General features: G+C 52.3%; 2 protein-coding genes across 3 annotated transcripts; both read right to left on the bottom strand.

Moving 5' to 3' along the window:
- Nucleotides 1-142: 142 nt before the first annotated feature.
- Nucleotides 143-18,060, bottom strand: Igsf9 (immunoglobulin superfamily member 9). Of its 2 annotated transcripts, none has more exons than XM_055613307.1 (21): nt 17,986-18,060; nt 15,431-15,691; nt 15,027-15,215; nt 10,236-10,388; nt 9,212-9,366; nt 8,839-8,956; nt 7,308-7,449; nt 7,049-7,194; nt 6,804-6,946; nt 5,478-5,618; nt 4,786-4,902; nt 4,434-4,584; nt 4,096-4,219; nt 3,683-3,858; nt 3,165-3,415; nt 2,870-2,954; nt 2,595-2,771; nt 2,268-2,310; nt 1,162-2,022; nt 795-922; nt 143-608 (listed from the first exon to the last, which is right to left on the bottom strand). In XM_055613307.1, the coding sequence occupies exons 2-21, from the start codon at nt 15,486-15,488 to the stop codon at nt 427-429; spliced, it is 3,540 nt and encodes a 1,179-aa protein (XP_055469282.1). In that variant the 5' UTR covers nt 15,489-15,691; nt 17,986-18,060; the 3' UTR covers nt 143-426. The 2 variants fall into 2 exon arrangements, with proteins under 2 accessions (XP_055469282.1, XP_055469284.1); XM_055613309.1 differs by lacking the exon at nt 17,986-18,060 and adding an exon at nt 17,595-17,640.
- Nucleotides 18,061-19,187: 1,127 nt separating this feature from the next.
- Slamf9 (SLAM family member 9) lies at nt 19,188-24,225 on the bottom strand. The gene is made up of 4 exons (XM_055613279.1): nt 24,120-24,225; nt 23,291-23,632; nt 22,320-22,592; nt 19,188-21,603 (listed from the first exon to the last, which is right to left on the bottom strand). The coding sequence occupies exons 1-4, from the start codon at nt 24,160-24,162 to the stop codon at nt 21,404-21,406; spliced, it is 858 nt and encodes a 285-aa protein (XP_055469254.1). The 5' UTR covers nt 24,163-24,225; the 3' UTR covers nt 19,188-21,403.
- Between the last annotated feature and the right edge of the window lie 3,153 nt (nt 24,226-27,378).

The following is a 27,378-nucleotide window of genomic DNA, read 5'->3' as shown; positions in this document are numbered from 1 at the left end:
CACTCAACAACTATTTTCTTGAATGAGTTTTGAATGTGTCCCATTCAGGATCTTCTCTGTACAAGTCCAGGGACCTCCTCACCTCTCTTAGATACAAAGATAGGTAGCAGAGAAATGTTTTTCAGACTTTTATTGACCTGTTTTAAAAAAAAAAAAAAAAAAACCAACCTGCACCCACACCGTAAACACCACACACACACACACACACACACATACACACACACACACGTGTCCCTGTTCAACCCCAAGACTCAACTAAAGAGTCAGTATATCCATTCTGTACCAAGCTCACGCAAGCCTACAAATCAGGCCACCATCAGGGTCTACGCCTGGGCACAAAGAGGTAGGGGCACCCCGAGCTGGGAGCCAAGGTCTCAGCCTCCTTTGCAGATCCGTATGCCTTCCCTAGTCTCACACTAAGCGTGCTCACAGCAGAGTAGCCTGTTCAGGATAGGCAATGGACTGCTGATAGACTGGCAGCCGGGCCCTGCTAGCATCTCTGCGGCGGCGAAAAGCTAGGAATTCCTCCCGAAGGGCAGCGCAGCGGGCCTCGGGGCCAGGAGCATGGGTTGTGCTCAGGAGACAGCTCTCCTCTGGCGTCTTCACACCTTCAAAGGGAAGACAGGACAATGTGAGGAGAGACGGGTGACTCACGAGGGGTGAAGGTCTCGGGCCTAAGGCTCCAAAGGGCCTTTGCGTGCAGTGAGTCCAGGAGCGAAAGACACTCCAGGGCAGGAAGCCTGAAACTCGGAATGGTGCGTGTGGGGCAGTGCAGCCAGCTTGGGTTCACATACCTAACTCTGGCTCAAGTTCGGGACGGGATCGAGAACTGGCCGAGCCCAGGTGCCAAGTCTCCAGCAGCTCCATGTCCCCGGGGAATTCTGAGTCCCATTCATAGTTCTCATCCACAGAAGTGTTCCTTCTGTCACAAACGACAGGTGGAAAGTGTGGGCGGAGGAACCTAGGGTCCTCTTAAGTCACATTGAGCTTCCTGGACCTCAGCAGAATTTCCAACAGGAGGGGTCTTCTGGTCTCAGGGTGTTAAGTGGCTCGTGGAAGGTGCAGAGTATAGAAGGGGGAGGGTGTCAGGGGATAGAAGGGATCAGGAATGGCAGGGCAGGATGGAGGGCCAGGGCAAGAACCTGTAGTTACTGCCTTTACCTTTTGCTGACTGTCACCACGTGCTCCCTTCGGGGCCACCTCTCAGGGCCACTGGCCCAGCTGCTTGTGTCTCCTGGAGCTGGACTGAGGTAGCTCCCCCCCGCAGAGGGGGCTGTGGAGGGAGGACGCAGGAAGGAGGCGCTGCCCCTCCCACTGCTCTGGCTGGTGAGGCTGCCCCGAGGGGCCGCAGAAAGAAACCCAGGCAACACCCGCTCCCTCAGCGTCCAGTCAGCCAAAGCCGTGTAAGGGGGCTCGGAGGAGGCCCCAACCCCCACCAATGTCCCAGGAAGCACTGCCCTGAGGTTTGCAGGAGGTGAGTTAGGTGGAGGGAGGAAAGATGAGGTGGGGCAGGGCTGAGCATCCGTGAAGTCTGGAGGGGGGGAAGGCGTGGACTCCTCCAGAGGCGGCCAGTCCCCATCTACATTCATCTCCCGGAAGAAAGGTAGGCTCAGGTACTGGAGCAGGGGTCCTGGACCCGGTAGGGGACTGGGCAGGGCTGCAGGAAGAGGCCCCACAGGGCTGACGTCTGCAATGCAGAGGGGCTGCGGGACCCCGCTGGGGCTGCTGCTGCTACAGTCAAAGGACTGAGCCAGGCGTTTAGTTGAGGTCCGAGGTTCTGCCCGATCCAGACATAACTTTTCTTGTGGGGGTGCCACAGTGGGTCCCATCACAAAGCGCCCATCTGGGCCCCTGCAAATGGGCTCCAGGGGTAAGGGTCCCCGACCAAGTGGAGAATCCGGGTGAGGGCTAGGAGGTCGGGCAGGCTCCCCCCAGAGCAGACTCTGGCGTAGGCTGGGTACTGGGGAGCCCTGGAGCTTCAACTTTGCCACGCTGTCAGGGCTGCCTGAGCCAGGAGCAGAGCTGAAGAAAAAGTACAGAAAATCAGTGTCTGGCCTTGCAAGGCTTATTGCACAACAGACCAGAGCTAGGGATCACAAGCAAGGGCAGGGCCAACTGATGGGGATGGAAGGAAGACCAATGAGGTGGGACTGTGCCAGAAGCTGCAGCCAGCACACGCCTATTCTCACTTCCCCTTAGTTCCCAATTCCCGCTGCAGGTCACAACACAGGAAAGGCAGAGGAAGCCAAGAAGGTAAAGGGACTTACTGTGGGTCTGACTTCCTCCGTGGGGAGAAGATCAGAGGTGGATCTGTAAGGAAACGGGAGCAGCAGGTGACCCACGTAAAGATCCTCCCAAACCCCAGGGGAACGAAACCTCCGGCCCCATTCCCATCCAACTGGAAAAGGGTTTGCAGGGCCAGGTACCAAATTGGAAGGATGCTGCACCAGGACCATGCAAAAGGGAGAGACTGTTCTCCCAGGAGGAAGCAGCTGGTGAACGGGCAACTCTTCAAGTGGCCTAGTAGTACTTGGGACCCCAGTGACGAGGCAGGGGGGTGAGGGCATCCTAGGGGAGAGAGTGTCAGCACCTACCTTGGCGTAGACGTTTTCTGTGACGGCGGGCAGCCCTGCGCCGGTTCATGAGGCAGGCAGCCAGGATGCTCACAAGGACTGCCACGCCCAAGAAGCAGACCCCACCCACAACACCAGCCAATACAGGCTGGGGCAGGAGACCTGGTAGCTGTGTGCGAGAGGGGTACACCTCCAGGCCTGGACAAAGGGACAGGAAACGGGGGTGGGGGGAGGGTCACTGGGCTGATAATCCCCAGAGAGCCTCCGGCAGCTTTCAGCCCTCACTGGGTTCTCACCGGAAGTGGAGATGTTGGCTATGTTGCTGGGGTCACTGACATAGCTATCAGCAAAGGCCACAAGGCGAAACTCATAGAGAACGTCCTGGGGATTAGAGGTGAGAGCCATGGAGCAGATCAGGACCAGCACTGCCCACCACAGTCCCTTTCGTGGAGACCGCAGTTGGGAGGTAGGAATGAGGTAGGACGGGGTGAAAATGGCCAAGTCAGGATGAGAAGAGAGGATTAGGAACGAAGAGGAGACTGGAGAGGGCCTGGAAGGACTTTCCCTCTCTGTGCTGCTTTCTGCACACACCTTGATGAGACCAGGCACCAGCAGCTGGATTTCCGTGCCTGCCACAGCTTGGTCCAGTATCTCCCAGCCTTGGGAGCCTTGCCGTCCTTCCAGCATGTAGCCATCCAGTCTCTTAGGGATGAGTTCTGGGGGATCCCAATGCAGAAGCACCCCCCGGGGTGTCCTCATTGCCACCAAACTTCTAGGAGGGGACAGGGGAGGTGGCATCTCTGTTGGAGGAAGCCTAGGGGCAGCCGGTGTGGTAGGAAGCCCTGAATAGGACAGAGAGAAAAGTGAGGGATAGGCATCTCAGAGCCTTTCATCCTCCCCTTGGTTTTCCCCAACCCCAAGTACCCACACATTCTGCTATAGCCTTTCTGCGTCCTATCTGGACCCCAAACTACTCAGCATCTCCACCCTAGGTTCTCCAATATGCCCTTCCCCATCCATCCCAAACACCCTGGCCTTCCCCCATCCATCCCATACGCCCTGCCCTTCCCCACCTTTTTCTGTACAGTGCACAGGTGGGGAGCTCTTACCTTCCGGTACAGACAGGACAATCTCACTGAAGGGTCCACTGCCCAGCTTGTTCTGAGCAAGGACACTGAACTGGTACTGAGTGTGGGGCTGCAGCCCTGGCACTAGGAGGTGTGTTTCCCCCATAGGCACAGCCAGAGATACCCAGTCATGGTGAGCTCGGTCCGGACGCTTGGCCCTGGAGAATATAAGGAATTCTCATCAGCAAGGAAGACGAGGATGCTGTGAGGTCCAGAGAACTGACCCCGCTCCTCTGCTAAACCACCAAAGTCTCAGGACCTGAATGTTAAGACCGTTAAGAATCTATGAAAATTGGGCGGCAAGAGTTAAATATGGCTAGGCATAGAGGGACAGAAGAAAAGGAGGGCAGAGGGCCAGGTAGGTCCAGGGTGAAGTCAGGGAATGGGTCACTCACAGTGGGGTATACCAGACGCTGAATCTCTGCAGATAGCCACCATCAAAGCCAGGCTCCCAAGAGACATTGGCGCCCTTGGGTAATGGTACCACAGACACATTGGTGACAGCATGGGGACTGGTACCTAAGTAGGGGGAATGGAGGGAGGGATGGTGATCAGGACCCTGAAGTAGGGTAAATGAAGAGGAAACCAGAGGTTCTGTCCTCCACCCATTATCCTGGGGGAATCCCACACCGACAAATACCCATCTATACCTCCCCCAAAACAATACCCCCATGTCCTGTTTCACATGGCTCCCCCACCCCAGCCCGCCCCAGCTCACTCCCAGGCCACTAACCTAGCACATAGACATTGGTAGAAGTGGTCACTTGGGCTACAGCATTTCTGGCACTGCATTGCCATTGTCCATGGGCCTCCTTGGTCAGGGGTCGAAGGATGAGGCTGTTGTTGCTGTCCACCTGGGCCTGGCCCTGCAGCCCCCGGCCCACCTACAGAACCACTGGTCAGCCCTGAAGACACATGCAGCCACCCCTCACCAAGGGGGCCACTCATCTCTCCAGGTAACTTCTTCCCTGCCCGCATTGCCTCTGGCAGTCTGAACCTTGCACCTCCTCCTTCCCAAAGAACACAGCTGGGGAAACAGTGGGCATGAACCCAGGCAGAGCTGAGTCAGGATTCGGGAGCCTTACCTTGGCCCAAGAGACTATAGGAGGAGGGTCTCCCCGAGCGGAGCAGGGTATGAGTAGCTCCCGCCCTACTTCTTGGAAATACTCTTCTTTGGGCTGGTCTAGGAAAGCCGGGGGAGCCTGCAGGCCAGATCTGTATTGGGAGGGGCCTCTTTCACAGCCTCTCTTGCACCTCTAAGCTTTGGTGTGCCCCATTCCCAGGTCCCAGTTCACACTGTCATGCTCTCAATTCTCCATCTCTCGGTTCTGTATCTTTGCTCCCAGCAGGTAGGACTGCTGGGTAATGGTGGGACAGGGCAGGAATCTCTGAGGTAGGTGAATCTCTACAAGTCATGCTTTCTCTCGCTCCTCTCCTCCCCTTCGCTCCCTCTCTTCCTTCTCCTCTGTCTGTGTCTCTGTCTCTCTGTCTGTCTGTCTCTGTCTCTCCCCTTTGCTCTATTCCCTGTGGAACTCCAGAAGGCAGAATGGCTGAGATGAGACAGATCTCTCACTTTGTGAGTGAGTACGTGACTGATGTCCTGCTGCCCAGTATCATCCCTGTGGATTCTGCTGGCTGTTGCTATGCTCACCACGAGAAACAGACTCAGGAGCCCCTCCCACATCTGTCTGCCTTAATCCACCCTGTTAACATGGTTCAGAACACACACATATTCAGCCACCTGGCCACACCACAGCAGGCTTGCTGTGGGCCTCACCTTGAGCAACACTCGGGTCACAGGGGAGGGGCCGGCAGTACCAAGACTGTTGTAGGGGGTGCAGGAATATTCTCCCAAGGCATCCTCATTCCCCAGAGCAATGATGAGGGAGCCTTCTGGGCCTTGGGACCAGCCAGGGAACTAGAAGGCAAAGGAAATGACAAGTAGAGGGAGAAATTCAACAGAGGCAAAGCTGGGGCAGAGTGAGGCAAATCAAGACAGGAAGAGAGGCAGGAAACTCTCTTTCCGGGAAATCAACCCATCAGCTCTGGGTGTTGGCCTGACCCTCTCTCTGGACTTTCTCTCCTGCTGAGAGGCTATTATCAATAGGTGTGAGGCTGTGACAGCACAAGTTCACGGGTGCCGGGTGCCGCTCACAGAGAATAGAGTGAATGGCATCCCTAGCCATTTGGGGTACTCCACCTGACCACCCAGCACTCCACTGCTAAACTCTGCATCTCCTGCTTCTACGTGAAAGTGCCCCCATTCTCCTGGATGAAGTGTGGTCCCTCGCTCTCTACACCTAACTCCTTGTCATTCTGGTCTGTGCCTGAAAGTCCAGCTGTTTTCAGGCCCTCTCTGTCTCAGATTTCATAACCCCTCGCCTGTCCTGTCTTGGCTCCTAACTGCCGACTCCTAATCATAGTCCTGACCCCACAACACAAGCGCCCAAAATCACTGCTGCTACCTCCCGCCTTAAGATTTTTTCACAAGAAAAATCTACCAACTGCTACAATTGTAAAATCCCCCAGGGGGACACTATGATGAAAAGACGCAATGCCTCAAGGAATTTACAGTCTCCTCAGACAAACAAAAGATCCCAATCAGCTCAGAATGAGGTCATCTTAAACTGGCGTGCAGTTTTTCCTTTAGGGCCCAACCTGTCTTTCCAGCCTTTTCTACACCACTCAAGTCCCTACAGGCGCTCCCATCAGCTCCCACCTCACTGCCGGATTCATCCCTTCCCCGACACACTACTCTGTGTCCTGGCCCTGCCAAGTGGCCTCTGCATGGAATGACCGCCCACTCTTCCAGGCTTATCACCTCACCAGAACCCCTGAATCTGTTACTGATCTATGCTCAGCCTGAACCAAGACACAGAAGCCTTGTTCCTTCTCTGGCCTGCCAGCAGAGTCTCTGTTGCGGTTGCTCACAGGGCAACTCTCTGTGGGTGGAAACTCCTTCACTACACCTCCACAGGCACTGCCTAACATGCCTCTGATAAGAAGCACGGTTCCCAGACACGGTGCTGAATGAAACTCAGCTGGTCCTCTGACCAGAATAACACCTAGCCAAGACCTTCCTTCCCCTGTCCCAAGCCTGTACCTTGTCCAGCTGCAAGGCCTGCCCATCTTTGGTCCAGGTGACAAACAGCAGTGGGGGGTTAGCGCGAACCGGACACCGGATCACCCCCCTCATGCCAGTAGGCAGGGGTGTCTCGGGGGGCATGACTGTCACCTGTGCTGGGTCTGGAAGAATGCAGAGACAAATTGGAGGACAAGATCTTGGGGCCTGTCTCGGTGGGGAGGATCAGGCCGTGGAAGGGGGGTGGGAGTGGGGCTCCGACTTACAGAGCACAGTGAGATAGGCAGAGGCTGTGGGTGCATGCGGAAAGCCATTGCTGGGAACGCAGGTATAGCGGCCAGCATCATCAGGCTGAGTGGCCTGCAGCCACAGGCTTCCATCTACCAGGATCCGCACTCGAGACTGTAGGCGGCTGCAAGGTGGGCATGTGTGAGGAGGAACCTTGTCCTCACCCAGACAAGGAGTCCCCCAGAGACTATTTCATCGGTTCCCTGCCTCCGCTGCCCAAGAGGCAGGTTACCCTACCTAACGTGGAAGACATTGACACCATCCTGGAACCAGCTGTAGGTGAGGTTGGCGGGGTATGCCTCAGCCTGGCAGGTCAGGGAGACGTCCTGGGAGGCGTTGACCGTGCTGTTGTTAGGGGGAACCACGATGACGGGAGGTCCTGTGGTAAGTCCAAAGGCAGAAGGTGTCCTCAGCCCATGGCCTTGCCAGACTCTAGGGCCCTTCTACACCTCTTCCTCATTCTGCCCTTTGAAACTCGGGACAAGTCGCTACAGGACCTTGAGGATCTGAAGCGGAGCATGTGATAAAAACCCATCCTATTCCAGAGGCTGCGCCCTTTTCCAAGTCCTACTTGTATCACGAGGAATGATACAAGGCAACCCTATTTACCCTGTTTCCCTCTGCTTAGAAACACGGGGGTCAGTCTTAACTCTGTTCATTTCCTCTTTACGTCCATGTCTCATCCCATGTCTCCCATACAGATACCTCCCCAAAGAATGCTGCAGCAATGCCTGGATCTAGATTCCCTTGCCCCCTCAACACTGAAGGCCATCTATGCAGAAAGGATCCCATTTGCCCACAGAAAACTTCCACCCTGGCGCCTCCCCTGGCCACACCCATCCCCTCCCCCATGTCAAGCTTTCTCAGGTCAGTTGTGGACAGATGGCTGTCCTCATGCCAGGCGGATTCTGTTCTCTAGGGAACCCCAGGTCCAGAATACCATTTCCTAGAGTCTAACCTAGCCATATACCTTCTGGAAACCTGCCTCTAGCTACCACACCTTCCCTGCCCTCTTCATCCCACCGCACAGCCTGTCAGTAACAGTAACACTGGAGAAATGGCATGCGCACGCAGACACAGAGCACCTGTCTCAGGCCACGCTGAGTGCCTAGCACTCTGCTCGCTCATCTTTGAGCCCTCACGAGAACCAGCACAGTAATAATTATCTTTTGGCTCTGGCAGAGGAAGAAGTGAAGGCTCAGAGAAAGATACATTGTGAGATGACTTGCCCTAAGTCAAAAAAGTGAGGCAAGACTTCCTGGGGGGGGGCCTTCCTGATGTCGGGGTCTCTGTTGTTCTTACCCAGCACCTCTCTTCTTAAATACCAAGGAGAATGGTACTCTAGTGTATCACAAATTAATCTGTTTTCCCCCACAGGAAACCAGGTGCTATGAAGGCAGATTCCTGCCTCACACGCCCCATTTGCCTTTTCTTCCAAAAGAAAGAACTGAGCATATACGTGGCTATATGCCACTCCCTGGGCTTGTCAGAGTCCTGTGAAAGGTAAAGGGGAACCTCTGTTTTAAGATGATAAAACCAGGACTCAGGGGAGTACCGTGATTCAGGGCCTAACACTAACACCCATGTCCTTCCCACTGTAATACAGTGCTGGGTACTAACCTGCCTGTTTCTTTATCCTTTCTCTCACCCTGCAGGGCCCCTTCCTCAGATATGAGCCTCCTCCCCACCTTCCGTGTTCCTTCCCTAGCACAGGTCATGTCTTCCAATCCAAGTGGCCCAGGTCCCCAGCCCTCCCACCAAAGAGCACCTAGCACCAGCAGCTGGGTGGTGTGAGTGACGCTGCCCTCGGTGCTGGAGGCTTGGCAGGTGTAGTCTCCGGCGCTGCCTCGCTCCACCCGCCGGATCCTCAGTGTTCCGTTCTGCACCTAGGTAAGGAGTCTTTAAAGAAAGGCCCTTCCTGTTTGGGCAGCCTCAGACCCTGCACTTCCAGAGCTGGCCAGCAGAGGGCAGCAGCACCCCAGGCTCAGGGAAGCCAATGGCAAGCCCTCCACCGACCCATCTCCTGGCTTGGCTTCTGCCCTCCCGGTTTGTTTATTTTGTTTCGTTTGTTTGGTTTGGTTTGGTTGTGGTTGGTTTGGTTTGGTTTGGTTTTGCCCTCCCAGTCCCGCTGACCCACTCACTTGCACCTGACCCTGGCCCTTGCCAAGGTCCTGTCCTCGGAATTTCCAAGTCACATAAGGCTGGGGGCTACCACGGGCCACACAACGCAAGGTAACAGTTTCCAATTCCTTCACTTCCAGTACTAATGGCGGCGTCTCCTGGAACTGAGGGGGCGCTGTGAGGGAAAGACGCATCAGGGGCTGCCAAAAAGGCTATCACCCCACAAAGCAGTGTTCAAAAGCCGGGATGACCTCCTCTCAGAGGCGCAGCCTGCCCAGGTACACAGAAATACTGACCCAGGATCACCTGTCTGTTGTACCTGAGACACAGGGCCATCCCAACACTGGGACGAGCTGAGCACAGGTTACATGTCCTGAGCTAGATGGAGAGTCAAGAGCTCAGGGGAGTCTGGGAATGAGGAGATAGGGGTTTGTTTGTTTGCTTGCTTGCTTTTTCAAGACAGGGTTTCTCTGTGTAGCCTTGGCTGTCCTAGACTTCCAGGCTGGTCTTGAACACACATCCTGACTGCCTCCCTGAGCACCGGGATCAAAGGCGTGCGCCACCATGCCTAGCTGCAAGGTGCGGTTCTTAGAATCCTCTCTGCCACTCTTCAGTGGCACCTGTGCTCTCTCTACCTGATTCTCCATCTCATAGGAGATTCTCCCATTCTCCTATGAAATGGGAATGATTTCAACTGCCTCCCTTTTCGTGGTGAGGAAGAAACAGGTCCTGGATGAAATGTGCTATGCACAGGTGAGCTCCATCATTCAGGGCTCAATATATCTTAACCAGGACCAAGGCCAAGGCCAATGAGTGGAAGTTCCTGACTCAGAGCCTCTAGGCTGATTGGATTTTATCTGAAGAACTGAAAGGGTGGGACGGAGGGCAGGGGTAAGAGGGCAAACACTGTGAGCAAATGCCAGGATGGGTAAGGCATCAGCAGTGCACTGCACAGAACTTGCTCTTTTTCCCTTCAGTACCAAGGTCCCCATTATTCTCCTCCCTCTCTTCACCACTTTCCCCCGCCCACCCCCAGTTTCATACAATTGACAGTCAGGTGCACCCAGGAGCCGTTGGCAAAATCCTGTTCGGGGCTGTGCTGGTCCAGGAAGAGTACACGGCACTCGTACCAACCCTGGTCTTCTACCCGGAGCCCCTCAATCTGGAGAGATGCTCCTGTCTGCAGTCGGACTCGTCCTGTGAGGAGGGAAGCCCTGAATCAAGGGTGCTGAAAGAAGGGACTCCGAAAGAAACACCCCGCCCCATCCTGGGCACACTGGCCATCCCCAGGGGTTGAGAATAGCCCAGGTCTGTCATCCGAGAGTGAGGGTCTCCAGAGGAACAGATGGGATTGAGGTCACTGAAGGCAGACTGCTGTGTTCAATCCTTCTGACTGCTCCTGTCTAAAATAGCTGAGACCCTGACCAGACAGAAAAACTCAAGGCATGCCGAGAGGACACAGTGTTCTGCTGAAATACACTGAACTTCCCAGACTGTTAGAAGGAAGAGTAAAGAACGAGCGAGCATTTGGTCTCCTACAAGACTCACCATCCCTGAGCTCCTTTATCAGACCAAGATATAAATTCTCTGGGGTACTCCTGCCTTTAGAAGCCTCTGTCCCTAGAGTCTCCAGCAGTGCCTGGGGCCCTCCCAGGGACCCAGGCACTGCCTACCAAAGCCTGTAATCCCTCAGAGCTATTATCAGCGGCCTAAGCGCCTTAGAGTGGCCAGAGTCCAGTCCAGCCAGGCAGCAGTGTCAGCAAGCTCCCCGAGCCACCCCATCCCCTCTACGCCCCAGCTGACTGACCACATGCACCCCCACAAAGCCTCGCACCAGCAGCACAAAAGGATGTTCCATTCCTACCAGCTCAGCATCCACAGTACACCGCCAGGCTGGCTGAGATGCCCACCCAGCCCCTCAGTACCCTCCTCTGAGGGAACCCCGCACCCTGACAGCTTTAAAAGTCCTTAGCGGTGCCATCTACGTGAGCAAGGCACATGCTTGGCAGCCAAAAGTGCCCAGGCACCAGTCCAGCTCAGCTGTGTGCTCCTTTGGGCAAGTTCCCCAGCCTGTCAGTTTCAGTTTCCTCGTCAGTAAAAAACGAGAAAGGGAAAACCGGGGATGAGGTGGAAGGCCAGCGATGATGCGGGAGAGGGGCCTAGCACCTGGCATCAGTGGGTGCTCAAGGAAAGGCTGTGAAACAAATAAAGACGCAGATTTGAAATCAGAAGCCCGAGGCATCTCGGCCCCATCACCTCATCTGATAACGTATCACCTCCGTTTCCTCTCCACAGTGAGCTGTACCACGATGCTGGTGCTGCCCTGTGGGAAGCCTGGCACAACCTGGATGCCTCTGTCCCCCTCGGACATACACGTATCCACTCCATCTTTCACACCCTACCTCCTGAGGATCGGTATTTCCCTCCCGGCCGCCTTCCACCTTGAAGCCCACAGTGTCTCTCACCTGGGTTACCCAGCTGCTCTGCCCCCCTACGCTTAGCAGCTGCCCGCCCTCACTTGGACCCTTGGCGTGAACAAGTGGAATTTCCTAAAGTTCACAGGATTGGCAACGGTAGCTCCCAGGTGATGTGCTCAGCGTCCTGCCTACCCCAGCCCTCCCAGAGAGCAACAATCCTGAAGCTGCTGGGGTACCACCCACTCCCTCCAAGCCGCTTCCGCTCTACTTCTGGGGTGGCCTATCTGAAGTAGAAACTCAGCCTGCATGCCCTTTGATGCCACTGGAAAGATGAGAGCCGTGGGATCTAGGGTAGTTAGTGATCTTACTGGCCTTTTTTTTTTTCTTCTTCTTCTTCTTCTTCTAACAGTTGGTCCCTGGAGTGTGGATTCTTTAGCATGGGTGGACCTGCTTATAAGTCTAGGTGTATAATCCCCACCCAGGAGATAAAAAATGGGCCAAGCAGGTAAATATTTAATGTGATACCCTTCCTCAAACCTGCAGGATTCCTCAAGCACCTTAATCTGCCGGAACACGTTGCCCAGCAGACTCCAGACTGCAGCCTCCTTTGTGCTCAGCATGATGGGACTTTTCCTCATGGTGATCTCTGAGCTCCAGAACGAAGGAAGAGAGACTGAGCACCGAATATGAGCCACGTAATATTAGACACTGTCACCATATTTAATCCTCCCCAAAAAATCCATTATTGATGAAGGAACTAATGTCAAACTTCTTTCCGAAATTGCATAGCTGTTAGGGGATCAAGGCAAGTCAGCGCACTTCCCGCTGAAGGCTGCCATTAGATTCAAGGGATGTTCGGGGCACTGAGCATAAGCTCTGATTTCACTTACGAAATCAGAGCTAATGGCTAACAGTCTTGGTGTCCGTTGGCCAGAATATTCAGGACAGCATGCTGCACAGAAATAACTTCCCTAGGAGGTCCAGAAAGGCTGCAGTGTTTCAGAACAAGAAGGTGGCCAGCATGGCAGTCCTATGACTTCCTGCGTCCTAGGCCCCACCTCCTCTAGGCCTGCCCTACCATCTGCAGGGCCAAAACAAATGGCCTTCAGATCTGCCTATGTGCAGAATCTGCGAAGAAGAGAGCCTGCTCCCTTGGGCTCTGGAAAGGCAAGAAACCCACACTAAATCTAACCGTGAAGATGGACGCGTGTACATTCACATAGAAGTTCAGAGCATGATAGTGACTGTTCCTACACACTGCACTATGAAGCCAGGGGCACATGGAGGCCTTCCGGGAAGATGTAGGGAGGCAGACGGCTTCGAAGGCTCAAAGACAGAAAGGGGAGATTAATAGAGGGGGCTTGAGGGTTCTGGATGGACAATCAGAACTGGCCTGTCAAGCTACTTAGCATACTCGTGAAACACAAGTCACTGAAACTCCCAAGAAAAAACAGCACAAAACCAAGGGCCAAAAACCAGTTGCACAGATTCAGAGAGCGTCTAACACCCACCCCAGGAAACCTAAGCCCCGACTGCCTTTCCCCAATTCCCAGTCAGTTTCACACCACCCGGATGCTATGCTAAATACTTTAAATACAGTAGCTAACCTAATCTATTAGTCCTAGGTCATTTTATAATGCCTCGAGCACTTCTGTGCTGGTTTATACACCTAGGTTCCTCTACTACAGCTTCTAGAGCCATACAAAACCAGCTTTCCTGTCAGGTTGCTTCCCAAAACTACTATCTCATGGTTCCCCGAATATTCTAGGCCACCAGCCTCATGCAGTCAGTCCCAGGCCATCACCCCTCCAGTTGCCCACAGGGTTTATGACAGAACAGCATTGTCCTCAGCAACCTCCACCTCCTGTTGCTTAGCAACAGCAATTGTGAGTCCCCTGCACAAAGGCCGAGAGGCCCCCTTCTGAACTGTAAAGCAATAAAGGGTTAATGGGCTCAGAGGCCTCCCTCTGGGGTCTTCACCAGAGCAGGGCCCATGTGGCTGGTCAGGAGCTGCAGGCCACTCTGGTGCAAGAGTGAGAACAAAGGGTAGAGGTAAGGGGGGAAACTCAAAGGCTTGCAACCTTACAGGCTGGAGAAAATCCACAGGTAGACGGCAAAGGAAAGCTAGCCATCTCGTGGCTTATCTGCCAAAAGAAAAGACTGGTGCTGGGGCAACAGCGCGTTTCACTTCTCCCAGGTGGAGTTGCAAGGAAAGCCCTTCCCACCTATTCTCCACTTCCCCCTGCCTGGCCTCAGCTCCTGCAGCCAAAGCCCCCTGGGCACAGGCAAGCACAGACAGGAAGGCAGGCTGTGCCGGTTGCCGTTTCTCCCTACTTGTGCTAATTGGGGCCCACTTTCATCAAGTCCCCAGGGCTTGTGGAGACACACACACACACACACACACTCCCAACTAGGCTGTTTGCCAACAACTGCCCCCAGTTTGAAAATAAACTCTCTCCTGCAGGCACCTACCAGCACCTCCTCCCCTCTCAGCCCAGCCAGCAAGTGACAAGAGCCCAACCAATCCCAGGATTTCCCTCGGGTTTCAAACCAAAGGCAGAAAAGGTACCCCATCAACATCTTTCCAGGTGGCCTTTTCTGGGTTTCACTTCTGAAAGGAAGCGCTAAGGCTCTTTCTTACCCAGCAGCCCAGATCCATCGTTTGGACCTCCTACAGGCCCTCTGAGACCTTATAGTAAACCACTCAGATTAAGGCTCCATCCAAGATTAGGAACAAACTGGGGGGCTTGTATAGGTGTACTGAGGTGTACTGTATAGAACTACAGTATGTCTGAAGAAGCCTTTGCAGAGACCCAGACAATCCCATCTATGCCCAGACCTTTGGGGAACTGAACCTGAGCCTCTCCTGGCAACCCCTGTCTGCGTTCATGCTCTCTGCTCCTCAGAATCAGACTATGCTCCTCATACCCAAAAAGCCCATGTCTCTACCCACTCTGCTGTCCCTTCAGCCCACTCCCTCAAAGCCTGGAACCTCCAAACTGGCATTCTGGACAGTAGAGGATGGTAAGACATAGAGCAGCAGATAGAGGATGCAGAGACCAGCAGAGGGCTAAGGGCAGAAACTACAGAGGATCAGGATGGAGTCTGGAAGGTTGAGTGAGATGAGGACCAAACAATTAGCAAGTTAGGAGGATGGATACTCGAAATACGGCTGCAGGATCCCCCCATGCAACACGCCGCACATAGCTAAAAGAGCAAAGCTCTAATGTGTGCATGCATCGTGTATAAATAAATGAATCCTTCGACGAATTAGCACTACTGGGGAGCAGGACCATGCTTGCTAAGCAGTTAGGACAGCAGAGCAGGAGATGAGATTGGAGAGGGCACAGAGCAGCCTACTCAGCCCGCCTTTGTTGGTGACACTAACCCCCACTTCCACCTAAAGGACAAGTCTTACCCACGTAATCGGGGTCAATTCGGGGAGAGTAGAGGCCGAACTGGATGAAGATGGGAAGCAGGAATCCAAAGCGCAGCCACTCGATGACATGCAGAGGGGGGCGGCCAGCTGGAGGCAGCAAATCACAGCCCAGTACTGCACTCTCCCCAGCCCGGCCCACCACAGAGACCACCTCAGGCTTCCTTCGACCTACGCGGTGGGTAGCATGAGGGAACAGCAAGGGATCAAAATGAGAAATGGAAGGGAGGCTCCATCAACATCTCTCTAGTTTCCTTAAGACTCTGCACGCCTGGAGGAACCCCCAACCTCTCCGAACCAGTCCTAGCCCTCTCCTGCTCTCATATCCTCACAGAAACGGCCCCTTAGTGTAACACAGAGCTGTTGGTCCCTGGGCTCTAGCTCACCGTCAGCCCCCGGGCTGATGATCAGGCTGAAGATGGTCAGACGGAGACACCAAATCATAGCCCAGCTGGCCTGCTCACCCGGCCCCTCCTATCCACAGGAGCCCAGATGGAGGGGCCGGAGGGATGTCCACTGCCCAGCAATCCCAGGGGGCATCAGTCGTTCTGATCTGCCTCAGGCAACCGGTTTCAGCTCTCACTCTTCCAGTTAGAGCCTAGCTCCCGCAACAGAGGGTGCTGTTCCAGTCTGGAGAGCCACCAGATCTAAATGCAAAATTTAAGAGTCGGTCAGTGGAGGAGTCCAGAAGAAAGCCCCGTTAGAGCAAGCCAAGGGAAAAAAAAAAAAAAAAAAGAGGTCGTAGAGGAAAGGTGGGATCTGCACATAGGCTAGAGAGATCGTTTGCTTTGTACCACTGGGAATCAACTCCAGGGCCCCATTCCTGCCAGACTCTACCACAGCCAGCCACACTCCTAGCTCGCAAACTGGAGATCTAGAAGCCCTGAGACTAAACTAGGATGTGAACTAGAGAACACGAGAGTGTTGTCTGGCTGAGGCTACCAAGGTAAGGAAACAGATCCTAGAAAAAGCAAAGGAATTCTGGGAATGCCTGGCAAGGGATACGGTGTTCTTAGCAAAGTGAGCAAAGAGAACTGGGGGGTTCTCACACAAGAGAAGAGGGATTTATCAGGGAAGTCCTGGAGACGAATACCATCATGGACTAGACACCCCTAGCCCCTTACCCAGTAGACAGTGGCCCACAGAGCACCCATATCCGATCCCTCAGCACATTTCCCATCCTCTATGGGGAGCCCAGGAGCCTGGAGCCATTCTTCAGTCACTCAACACTGCTTTTGGCAGTGAGTGAGACAGGGACTTGGGGTGGGAGGAGCTTGCCTTTCCCCACCTGCTGAAGGATGGCGGGTGGGAGAGGGAGGCAGCAGCGCCCAGGTCTGGACAGATCCTGGGCTGGCAGCTGCCGCTACTTTCTTCACGATGCTGCCAGAGAACCCTCCCTCGGTCAGACACCCCCACCTAGTGCCTCACCCTAATTACTCCCACACACTTCTCTCTAGTATCCTGGGGGTGCTGGGATTTGCCAGGCCCTCCCTTCCCTAACCCTCGAGGTATGATCAGAGAGAAATGAAAAAGCTTTGGAGTCCCTACGATACACAAAATGAACCCTGAGGCACGGAAGGTAAGCACTCCTAACAGTACCACCCCCTCAGCATCTAAGGCAGTCACAAAGGACCAAAGGGCCCTGACCTGGGCCCAGCAAACCCAAGTGGACTCTGCTCTGGGGCCTCCACCCTGTCCTTGGCCTCATGCAGTTCAGCACTGTAAAATACCTTCCACAGGACAGTCCCATCCCTGGTCCTCCATAATACCCCTGTATGCCTGGCTCCTGGTAATTAATTCCCTTGCCTCCTGCTGCACCCAGCCAGCTCTCCTAGACTTCCCTGGAAACCCTTCAAATTGTACCCCACAGAGGCCATTCTTTTTTGGCTGTACCAAGAATCCTGGTGATTCTACCAAGAATGCCTGGTGATAAGGCAGCCCCAGAATTTACCCCACTTTTCCTGGAACCTTCCCAACTCCTATTCCCCATCCATCCTCCGTCGTTTTGGTCTTCCCATCCAGCACTGCTTTCCTCCAGGACTCCCATCCCAGCCATACACTTTCCAGTGTCTGCAAAATTCCAGCTTCTCACACCTGATCACCAATTGCATCAGGATCTCGCTTCAAAGCACCCCCGGCTGGCCTCCTCCAGAATTCCCACTTGCTCTCCCCCTTTTCCCCACCCTGCTCTCCCGGGAATCCCCCCTCACCCCGATCCTCACGGGCTCAGCCCACAATACACTTCTGATAGTCTACCACAACAATTCTCTTTTCCCTCGCATTATCTGGCTCCTGGAACGCCTTTCTTTTGGAACCCGCCAAGAACTCCCCTACATCACCTTTAACACTCTTTCAGATCTCGGGGAGCCCCCCCTCACCTATTAGCAATTCCACTTCGCTTCCAGAACTACCCTAGTTCTGCTCCCCCCCCAGATGATTTCACTTCTCTCTAGAGCTCTCCCGCTTCCCCTTGCTCCCCACAACTCCGCACTGCTCCCCTTATCCCCGCCGGCACCCCATTTCTAAGCCCCAGGACGCCCCCACCCTCACCTGCTTCGCACCGCACAGCTCTGCTCTCGCAGCCACACAATAGGGGGCGGACCCGCCTCCCCGCCTCAGATGCCCCGAGCGCCTCCCGTCGCCCTGGAGACCGCCAATCCCCCTCCCGCGGCGGCCAATTGGAGCCAACAGAGGCCGGGCCAGGCGGGCGGGACCCCCGAGCCGCCTGGGAGTTGTAGTTTAGAGAGAGAAGGACGCAGTCGCACGTGGGCTCTGGTCGCCCTCTCGTGGAGCTCTGTACAACTAAGCGTGGGAAGGCTGATCGCCGCTTCCCGCCTCGAGTCAGATGGACTACTAGGTTAGGGGGACCGGTGCACCAAGGGCCCCGGGAGCCTACCTCCTTTGCAGGCTACGTGCTTGCCCTCCTTCCTTTATAGCCTACCTGTGGCCTTCTCCCTTTTCCGAACAACGGTACCACAAAGGAGGCATCGGAGGTTGAAACCTGAGCCAGGAGCGAGAGCACTTCGAGGAGAGCACGACTCCCCGCCCCCTCCCTGGGGATCCACCCAAGTCCAGGGCCCATCTGATCTCCTCTCCTATCGTCATCCCCACCCCCACTCATTTCCTCTCGCTGGACTGGAAATACCTGTCTGTTTTGGCGAGCTCCCAGCTTTTGCCCAGGCGCCTCCCTTGTGTGTAGCTTGCTGAAGGCTGAGCTCCTGGTTTGGATGGCAGGAACTTCTAGCACCAACGACATAGAGAAATAAGCCCGGGGGGGAGGGGGGAGAAATGGCAGGTACCCCGACAACGAAGGTGGAAAGAGAAAGAACTGCCTTGTCCTCCCCTGAACCCCTTGCCGAGTGCCAGACCCTGGGATAGATGCATGTTAGTTTATTGCTCCTGTAATCTGCTCTGAAAACCCGCCAAGTGAGCGCAAGCTCCTTTTGCTTAGTGAGAATAAGCAGCCGGACCACACGGAGTAAGAAACCTGCCGGAGAGTTCCCATCTAAGCACTCAGAGCCTGCATTTAGATCCAATCGAAATCGCTGTTGAACACCAGGTGCTCCCCGAGAGGGCCCTTCTCAGCGCCAAGTCATCACGTGACCCTGGGACATTTCGCCCACAGGCAGAAATTTGTACTCAGCCTGGCTCTGCTGTGGGGGTGCAGGGTTGCTATTTGCTGGCCACCAGGCTCGAGCGAGCGACATTGGTCCAGGTCTGTCCCAGGGAGCTCCTCTGGAAACCCTCCATGAAAGCGACTTCACCCTCACCGCAGTCTGAGTGGGGGAAAACTGAAACGGGGTGCATTGAGCATGTAGTTGATGAAAGCACGGTGGGGAGCGGACAAGATTTTAGCACACCTCAGTCACTGTCACCCACCCCCTGTGATGGTCACCCAGATCCGATCCCATTGCTGTGGTTGGCCTTCCACCTCTTGGAAGTCCTGAGAGCTGGACCGTTCGAGATGTGTGAGTGCCTGGGTGCTTTGAGTCACAGGAAGAACTTGGACTACGGGGAGAGGAGACTAGAGCATAAGCTCAGCCTTCCCCCCACTACCCCTGTCTCAGTTAGGGTCTCCGGCGCTGTGAGGAGACGCTATGACCACAGCAACTCTTCCAAAGGAAAACATTTAATCGGGGCTGGCATACACAGAGGTTTAGTCCATTATCATCACGGTGACAAGCTTGGTGGCAGTTTGCATTAACCTGTTTCAAACAGCGAGTAAGGGCATCTTACAGCACACTGCCAGGTTGCTACCCTGGCTCCTGAGGGTACACTCTCTTTGAGGTTTCAGCCTTCCTTTTCCAGGCTGTTTTGGGCTTTCTCTATTCAGAGACTGGCTCTGAGAAGAAGGGACTCTGCCAACTCCAGGGAGATCCCTGGACCAGCTACACAGGGACCATTCATTCCTCTATTTGCTTTCACTATGCCAACTCCTAAAAGACATGAGAAATAGGCAATCCCTCTAAGGATAAACTGGACTCCAGGTGGGTTTCCCAGGCAGGTCCTCACCTTGAAGTGGCACCTCTTATGACAGTCATGGAAAGTGTTGGAAGCTGAGGCCACAGACCTTTTTTGAAGACAAGACTGTTCAAGACCTAAAGGAGGTCCAGATGACCAGTCTCAGGCCAGCGACTGCTTTCTAGAGGGTCAAGGGCCCTGGCTCTGAGACAATGGTATAGATCAGGTTGCAGTCTTGGGAGTTCAGTGGGGGCTAGTTTTCGACCTCACCACATCCTACCTACTCAAGCTCCGAGAGATCCCATCTCCTTCACAGAAACCCAGGGGTGTTCTTCGTGCGCACGGACTTGGCTTCTGAATCTGTCCTCTGCTCTCACAGAGCCTCTTCCTAGACTGCCCTAGTTGCCAGATCATATGCCCTGCTTTCCTGAAAGCCAAGTGTCCTTGGTCTCTACGGGTCCCCTGTTGCATCTTCCTCTACCACAGACTTCATGGTCTTATTCTTGGAAGACACTTTGGAGATCAACAGCTTCCTCAAAGACAAGAAGGACATCATGCCACGTGGCTCTTTTCCTACCTTTCAGGAACCTCTTTCAAGGCTCTGCAGGGATCCCATCAGATACCAACTTGGTGGAAACAGAGTCTCCGTAAGAACTCCAAGAAGTTCCTATGTCTTCCATTCAATTATGTGTTCTTTGTGGAACTGAACTGTGCCCCAAGCCTGTTGGGTAAGCACAGTATCCTAACAAGGGCAAAGTGGCTGAGCAAAACCTAAGTGTCCTAAGATCTCACTCAGTTCCCTCCTTGGTGTATCCTACATCACCTCGACCGATTCATTTCTTACTTACCCCTGTCCTACTGATTGAGTGGCTTTTCTTGTACTCCTTCCTCCCCTGAACCCTGGCATTTGGCCTAAGTAAAATACACGAGATCTGATTTGGGGAAAAATAATCGGATAGGCACATCAGACATAGGGCTATGGAAAGAGCAAATGCAAAGAGCTCTACATTGATTCAAGATTCCAATCAACTTAGACAGGATTTCTCTCTGTAGCCTCTGACTGTCCTGGAACTCAATTTGTAGATCAGGCTGGTTTTATACGCAGAGATCCACTGGCCTCTGCCTCCCAAGGGCTGGGCTTAAAGGTGAGCACCACCACACCCAGCTGAACAATGTCAACCTGAAACAAAAGTCAAGAGTCCAAGATCTTGGCAATTGATCCTGCAAGCTGTCACTCCTGCCAGGTGAGCAGCAGGGCTCAAAGCAGCTGGCATCAGGGAGGTATCAGAGGTCACCAAGTTTAACTATAACCCAGAGGACTGAGCAGGGGCCCCTCCCACCTTTCTGTGGGACAGCTTCTGTAGACTTGGCACGCTGGGTAGAAGAGTTCAGTTTCTTTGCTAGAATGAGGATGGAGCAGGAGAGCAAAGAGCCCATTAGGCAGGACATTCAGGCAGAATTCTGAGTGAATGGCAGTCCTTTAGGGCTCACAAGTTCAGTTAGCCGAGAAAGCCTCTCGTGTAGTTTGGAGTATATAAAGATTTGGGTTGGTGGAGATGGTTTGCATGTAGTAAACACAAATGCTTCACTCTAATGCGGTCTTCAGCTTCATTTTCCCCGCCCAAAGGCAAGCCTGTGATGGGGCATGGGCTTCAGTAAAGATGCCTGGACAGGTAGCGAAGGCAGGAAACAGATTTTTCCTGGGCTGCCCAGCACAAATGGAAACACCAAGCACAGCCCCTCCAAAGAGATGGGGACTGGACTCTATGGTCAGATGGTGTCTCTCAGGGAATACGGCCCTCATAGGTGTTCAAGTCTGATCCCCTCCCCCGCCTGTCTCCACAAGGCTTTCCCTGGAGACTGAAACAAAGCTCAGAACAGAGGCCCTTAAATGCCAGTCAGACTGGGTTAGGGCCAGGCTTCCCCTTCTTCCTTAGTTTGATGCGGTTTCTCCTGAGATTCCTCACCCTTGACATCTCACGTTTTTTCCAGGCTTGGCAGATGAAGAGTCCCACAGCTAGAATTACCAAGAGTAAGAGAAGGAGCAAGCCCTTGGCCAGAACGCAGAACATTGAAGGCTTCTCCGGGTAGCCAGGATCTGGGATAGAAAGAAAGGAAAGGAATTCATTAGAAGAACGGTAATTTTAGTGGGCAGACATCTACCTAAAGTTTCACAGAAAGGCTCTTGGGATAATCCTAAACTCGTATCTTATGGCAAATGTCTCTAGAAATGCCTAATCTGTGCACCGGAGCTCAAGGACTGAGATCTGGCCATCAATCTCCAGCCAAGTACAGAAGGTGACCTGGAAATCCAGAGCAATGGACAAAATGGCTGGCCCTGATCCAGTGGCAAGCCTCTACAGGAGAGGGTTATGTTCTGGAGTTTATGTACTCTCCTTAAAAGTTGCAGGTTGGCTGGGCACAGTTGTGCACACCTGTAATCCCAGCAATCAGGAGGCAGAGACAGGCAGATCTCTGTGAGTTCCAGGCCAGCCTGGTCTACAAAGTGAATGCAGGACAGCGAAGGCCACACAGAGAAACCCTGTCTTGAAAAATCCAAAAAAGAAAAAAAAAATCACAGATTTGCCAAATAGTGGTGGCACATGCCTTCAATCCCAGAATTTGGGAGGCAGAAGCAGGCAGAATCTCTTTAAGTTCAAGGCCAGCCTAGTCTACAAAGTGAGTTCCAGGACAGCCAGGGATACACAGAAAAACTATCTCAGAAGAAGAAGAACCACAGGCATTGGAGAAAGAGGAAGAGGTAGTGCCCTGAGGCACAGATGTTCATAGGCTCAGTGTCTTGGGTTCTGGTACCTGCGCAGAAGGACCCAACATGAATGCTGCGGGAACTGGAGTTGCTGATGGGGTTGCTGACCCAGCAAGTATAGGAAAGGGTTTTGTCACCAGGCCTCCAGGATGTCCTGAGGACAGAGCCTTCATGGGATGCATTAATGCTGTCCTGTGATGAGAGCCAGATATAGGTCACATCCATGCCTGCTTTCTCTACAGAGCACATCAGGGATATATTACAGGCACCTTCCTCGGAAATCGCAGAGTTCACAGTGATGTGGGGCTTTGACAGCCGCCCTAAAAGAGAAGAAAACACAAAGACCTACTGAACATTCTGGAGTTGGGTCGGTTTTCCTCAGTTTCTCAAACCTTGGGTATTTTTGCTCTCATGAGAAGCCCTTTTCAAACAACAAATAAGCAAAACCAGATAAAACAACCATAAAACTTACAGTTACAGAGTCCCAGAGAATCTGCTGACAGATGCCCACCACTGGCACCTTCTAACTTCACTCTCCTAGCTTTACACCCCTCTTTCCTCCAAATCGTCTTCTACTCACTGAGTACACAGAATGTCGTCATCCCTCCCCTCCCTAAACACATTCCATTGTAATCGGCTCTCCAAGATCCAAAGTGGATTCAGTGTGGCAGGTGGAGAGAAGAAATTTTGGTTCAAGTGGAGAGAAATTATTATCAACCCTCAAATCACACAGGGAGATAACTGGCTCCAGGGCTGTTTGTCTAGAGCAGTCTCCTGAGTGAGAAAGGGGACTTAGGTGCTCTATACTCAGTCCCTACTCTGTTACTGCTTTAAACACCTCCACGGAAACAGCCTCAGTACCCAATACCTCACTCTCCCTGGAGCTGAAGCTTAGGCACTAGAACAGAACAGACCTGGGGCAGTCTGCCTTCCAGTTTCAGCCTCTTAAAGTTTACCTCGGCTCCTGAGTTTCCACTCCAAACTCAGGAAAGCCGGAATGAAAGGAGTGTAAACTCACGGTAGACACGGAGATAGTAAGACTTGGTGATACAGAGCTCAGATGTCTTCAAGTTGACTTCAGCTTGGTAAAGCCCTGAGTCCTCCCAGGTCAGATTTCTGATACACAAGGAGTAGCCAGACTCTGTGAGGACCAATCTGCCCCCATAGCGAGGATCCATCACGATGATTGTGGCTGGCTGTCCCTCTCTGCCTGGCATCACTTCGGCAAGGTTTTTCTGAGAGGTCCAGATGATGTTCTTAACCTCTTCACTGGATGGTATTTCCAAAGAGAGGTTGATAGACTCTTGAAGGACTGCAACCACTTCCTCAGGGTCCTCATCATCTCCAGAAAACCCTTTGGCTGAAAAGAGATGGATACAGCCCAGCTGATATCTCTGGGTAGCTGAGGCTAATTAACATGGTAGCTACGGCTCATCGTTGTTGGAGTACCTTCTCTAGCTCCATGCTTAGTTCGACTCTCTGGCTACCTCCTGTAGGTCTAGATCTCAACTGCACCTGATTTGACTGGGGACGATTCCCATTTATCTCTTCACCATCCAAAATTTCTCTTATTCCTCTTCCTTCTGGGACTGCAACCCCATACATGTCCCTCAGATAGCTTCCTCTCTCATCCTGCTCTGATACCATACCTTATTCCTTGGAGATCAAGACAGAAGTTCTTCATAACTTCCATCTTGCTATATCACTCCTGGGTACACACCCAGCACAATCCATGTCAACAAAAGGGCTGACACAGTCATCCCTAAATGAAGGGTCTTGCTGACCCAAGGCCAAGCAGAACGGAGTGGTACAGAGACAGTCTTATGCAGGATCAGGCAGCCACTCACCTTCCTGAAGCAGCAGAAGAAGTAACCACAGAAGAGCCCCCATGTCAGAAGCTCCTGTCTGGAAAGGGTGACTTGGTCAGTCCCCCAGTCTGTAGGGAAACACACTGCTAAGGGGTTCCCCAAGGCAGAATGACTAACCGACACTGACAGGAAGCAGAGCAGGAAATAATTTTGATCCCAACTTCCCCTGTCCCCATTAAGCTCCTCCCTGGAAGACAACTCGCCTAACAGATGATTTCTCCACTGGCTCAAGATTGCCCATCCCCAAACTCAGCTCAAATCTCACTTCCTAGTAAAGACTTTCTATCTCCAGTCCTCTGCATGCCCAGATCCAACAGAAATTATATATGCACACAATAGCCTGCTGCTGGACTCAGCATTCTCTCCCCACCCACTCAGTATTTCCTATGTTTCTGTGATCTTTATCTCCCCTGACAGAGTTTATCTTTTATTTCCTCTGTATGTTTCACTGTTCCTGGCCCCTGCTAAATGCGTCTTCATAGCATTAGAATGGATGAGTGAGGGAAGTCTTTCTATTTAAAGCTCTTTGTATTCCCATTTGTGACGCTTTTTGGGGGTGGGGGATTGATCTCTTTTGAACAAACTGTCTTCTATTCACATTTCTGTTTTGCTTAGATGTCTGCAGAACAGTTTATGACTACTGCGTGGTGCTTCCCACCTGATCCAGCAGCCTGATCATGAGTGCCACAGACTAGTCCCCAGCAGCCGTCTAGACATCCCACGCTTCACGAGAGGACTTCACAAAGGACATCTGTACACTCCAGACCAGCCTGTCACCTCCATCTGAAAAGAGCAGGAGCAGGTACAGCCCTTTCACCCTGACATTTCTTCAGGCTTTTTCGGCTGCACTTACTATTCCTCCTCAATCTCTGGTGCTCACCAGAGATGGTGACACCTATGTGCAGAACTTCCAATCCAGCATCCACCAAACAGGATGCACCGAGTGAGTACCTTGTCGCATGGACTGGCCATGTCAACAGGGCAGGGGAGAATCTGTGGTACACAGAGCAATGGTGCTCAGGTTCACATACGATACCTCTGTGAGTGGCTGGAGAGTCAGCTCTCAGTCTGGAGACTACCAGAGGACATCATTCCCGGAAGCCCTCTTAGATCTGGTTAGTGAATGGCCAGTGTTTCCAGTGGCAGCAGCAAACTTCAGCACAGCTGGCTGGCCCCAGGGGTTCCCGGAGGAGATAATGCTGACATCATCAGGGTTCTCAGTGGCAACGATGGATGGAGCTGTCAGTAGCAGCTTCTCCTAGGTCCTCCTCAGATTTTTGATGTAGATACCATCACTTTGCCCTTTGCAGATGTATTGTTCCATCTGGAATCCAAGGTTGGTGACACCACCTAAGTGGGTTCTTACTGTAAGGAATTTGAGGACATCCTCCTCTCCACCTGGAGGATAGCAAAGGCTTCAGACACTGTGTGAGTGTCCCTTTAAATTGTGGTGGGAATTGAGAGGGTCACCATATAGACCCCTCCCTGGGCAGCAAAGAAAGGCTGATTCTCTTTTACAATACAGTTTCAGGCTAGTGAAAAAAGTGGTATGCACCTTTTAATACCAGCACTCAGAAGGCAGAGGCAGGGGATTACTCTGAGTTCCAGGCCAGGCAGGATTACATAGTGATACACTGTCTCAAAAAGAAAACAGCAATAATAACAACAATGGTTTTAAAAAAAAGTTGTTCCTGTCACGGTAAGATTTTAAATCATTCATATTATCAGTGTTGATAAATGATATAGAAAAAACCTGATTTGAAAAGAGGTTGTAGAGAATCAAAGTGTGAGAAACATTCCCTGAAAAAGAAAGCCCTATGTACACTCTTGGTCATGTAATGGATGGTTAGCTTTACATGTCTACTTGATACGATGCAGAATCACTTAGGAAAATAGTCTCAGTGAGGGACGGTTTACACTGAGTCAGCCTGTGGGTATGTCTCTGGGGTTGATTGATGTGGGAAAATCCAGCCCACTAGAGGCAGCACCATCCCCTAGACAGGGGTCCTGAGCTGTACAAGAAGTAAGCACAAGCAAAGAGGCAGGCATGTATGTATTCACTTACCTCTGCTCTTGACTGCGTGTGTGATGTGGCTAGCCATGTGTGTGTCTGTGTGTGTGTGTGTGTGTGTGTGTGTGTGTGTGTGTGTGTGTGTATTCATTTCTGTTTTTGACTGCGTGTGTGATGTGGCTAGCCATGTGTGTGTGGATATTCCCTTCTCTCTGCTCTTGTTAATCTGGTGTGACTAACTGTCTCAGGCTCCTGATACTGTTCTCCCTGCTTTGATAGACTGTAACCTGGAATCATGAGCCAAAATAAACTGTTTTTCTCCTAAGTTTCTTTTTACTGGGGTATTTTATCACAGTCACAGAAATGAAACTAGAAGTGGAACTGGAACTAGTAGGAATGTAAATTTATTGGGTCACCATGGAAATCAGTATGGAGTTTAAAAAAAAAAAACTAAAAGAGAAGTATCATATCTAGCTATACTATTCCTGGGTAATATACTCAAAAGAATCTAAGGGAGGGTACTGCAGTAATCCTGCACATTCAAGTTTACTTCAACAGTATTCACAGTAGCTATTATGGAAACAGCCTAAGGCCCCTCAACAGGTGACTGGATAACACAGGTGTGATATAGATACACACCTAAATTTTATTCAGCTGTAAACAATGAAGTTATGACACTTGTAGGGATGGAAACAGAACCAGAGGTAATTGTGCTAAACAAAATAAACAGTGTGTTCTCGTTCTCATATGCGGAATCTAGATTTTTGAAAACATGTAAGTGAAAGGAAGATTACTTAAGAGTAGGAAAGAGAGAGACAAAAAAAAGATAATAGATAATAGAGAGCAAATACAATAAAAGTATGTTATGTATAAAACATAGTAAAAGGATTACAGGGAAACCCGTTATTTTGTAGAACATATACTAATTTAGGAAGTTTAAAAAAGGAAAAGCTCTTGGGCTGGAGAGATGGTTTAGTGGGTAAAAGCACACACTGTTCTTGCAGAAGACCCAAGTTCAGTCTCCAGAACCCAAAGCAGGAAGCTCACAACTGTCTGTAACTCCAGCTTCAGGTGATCTGATACCCCTTTGACCTACTTCACACACACACACACACACACACACACACACACACATTGAAATTTTAAAAGAAAATGGTTAAAAGGAAAGAGAGAGAGAGAGAGAAAGAAAGAAAGAAAGAAAGAAAGAAAGAAAGAAAGAAAGAAAGA

The sequence above is a fragment of the Psammomys obesus genome, unplaced genomic scaffold (assembly GCF_907164565.1).
Source record: "Psammomys obesus unplaced genomic scaffold, mPsaObe1.curated_primary_1811, whole genome shotgun sequence".
Taxonomy (NCBI): domain Eukaryota; kingdom Metazoa; phylum Chordata; class Mammalia; order Rodentia; family Muridae; genus Psammomys; species Psammomys obesus.
This window is presented reverse-complemented; position numbering and strand designations above follow the sequence as displayed.

Excerpts from the sequence above, each read along its gene's own strand:
- Igsf9 (XM_055613307.1), bottom strand. The coding sequence starts at position 15,488 with ATGATTTGGTGTCTCCGTCTGACCATCTTCAGCCTGATCATCAGCCCG. Across the intron at positions 2,955-3,164 it reads TGGTGCCTGGTCTCATCAAG|GACGTTCTCTATGAGTTTCG; the intron begins GTGTGTGCAGAA and ends TCTAATCCCCAG. Across the intron at positions 923-1,161 it reads GTGGTGACAGTCAGCAAAAG|AAGGAACACTTCTGTGGATG; the intron begins GTAAAGGCAGTA and ends CGTTTGTGACAG.
- Slamf9 (XM_055613279.1), bottom strand. The coding sequence starts at position 24,162 with ATGGGGGCTCTTCTGTGGTTACTTCTTCTGCTGCTTCAGGAAG. Across the intron at positions 22,593-23,290 it reads TTACTATCTCCGTGTCTACC|GGCGGCTGTCAAAGCCCCAC; the intron begins GTGAGTTTACAC and ends CTTCTCTTTTAG. Across the intron at positions 21,604-22,319 it reads TGTTGGGTCCTTCTGCGCAG|ATCCTGGCTACCCGGAGAAG; the intron begins GTACCAGAACCC and ends TTTCTATCCCAG.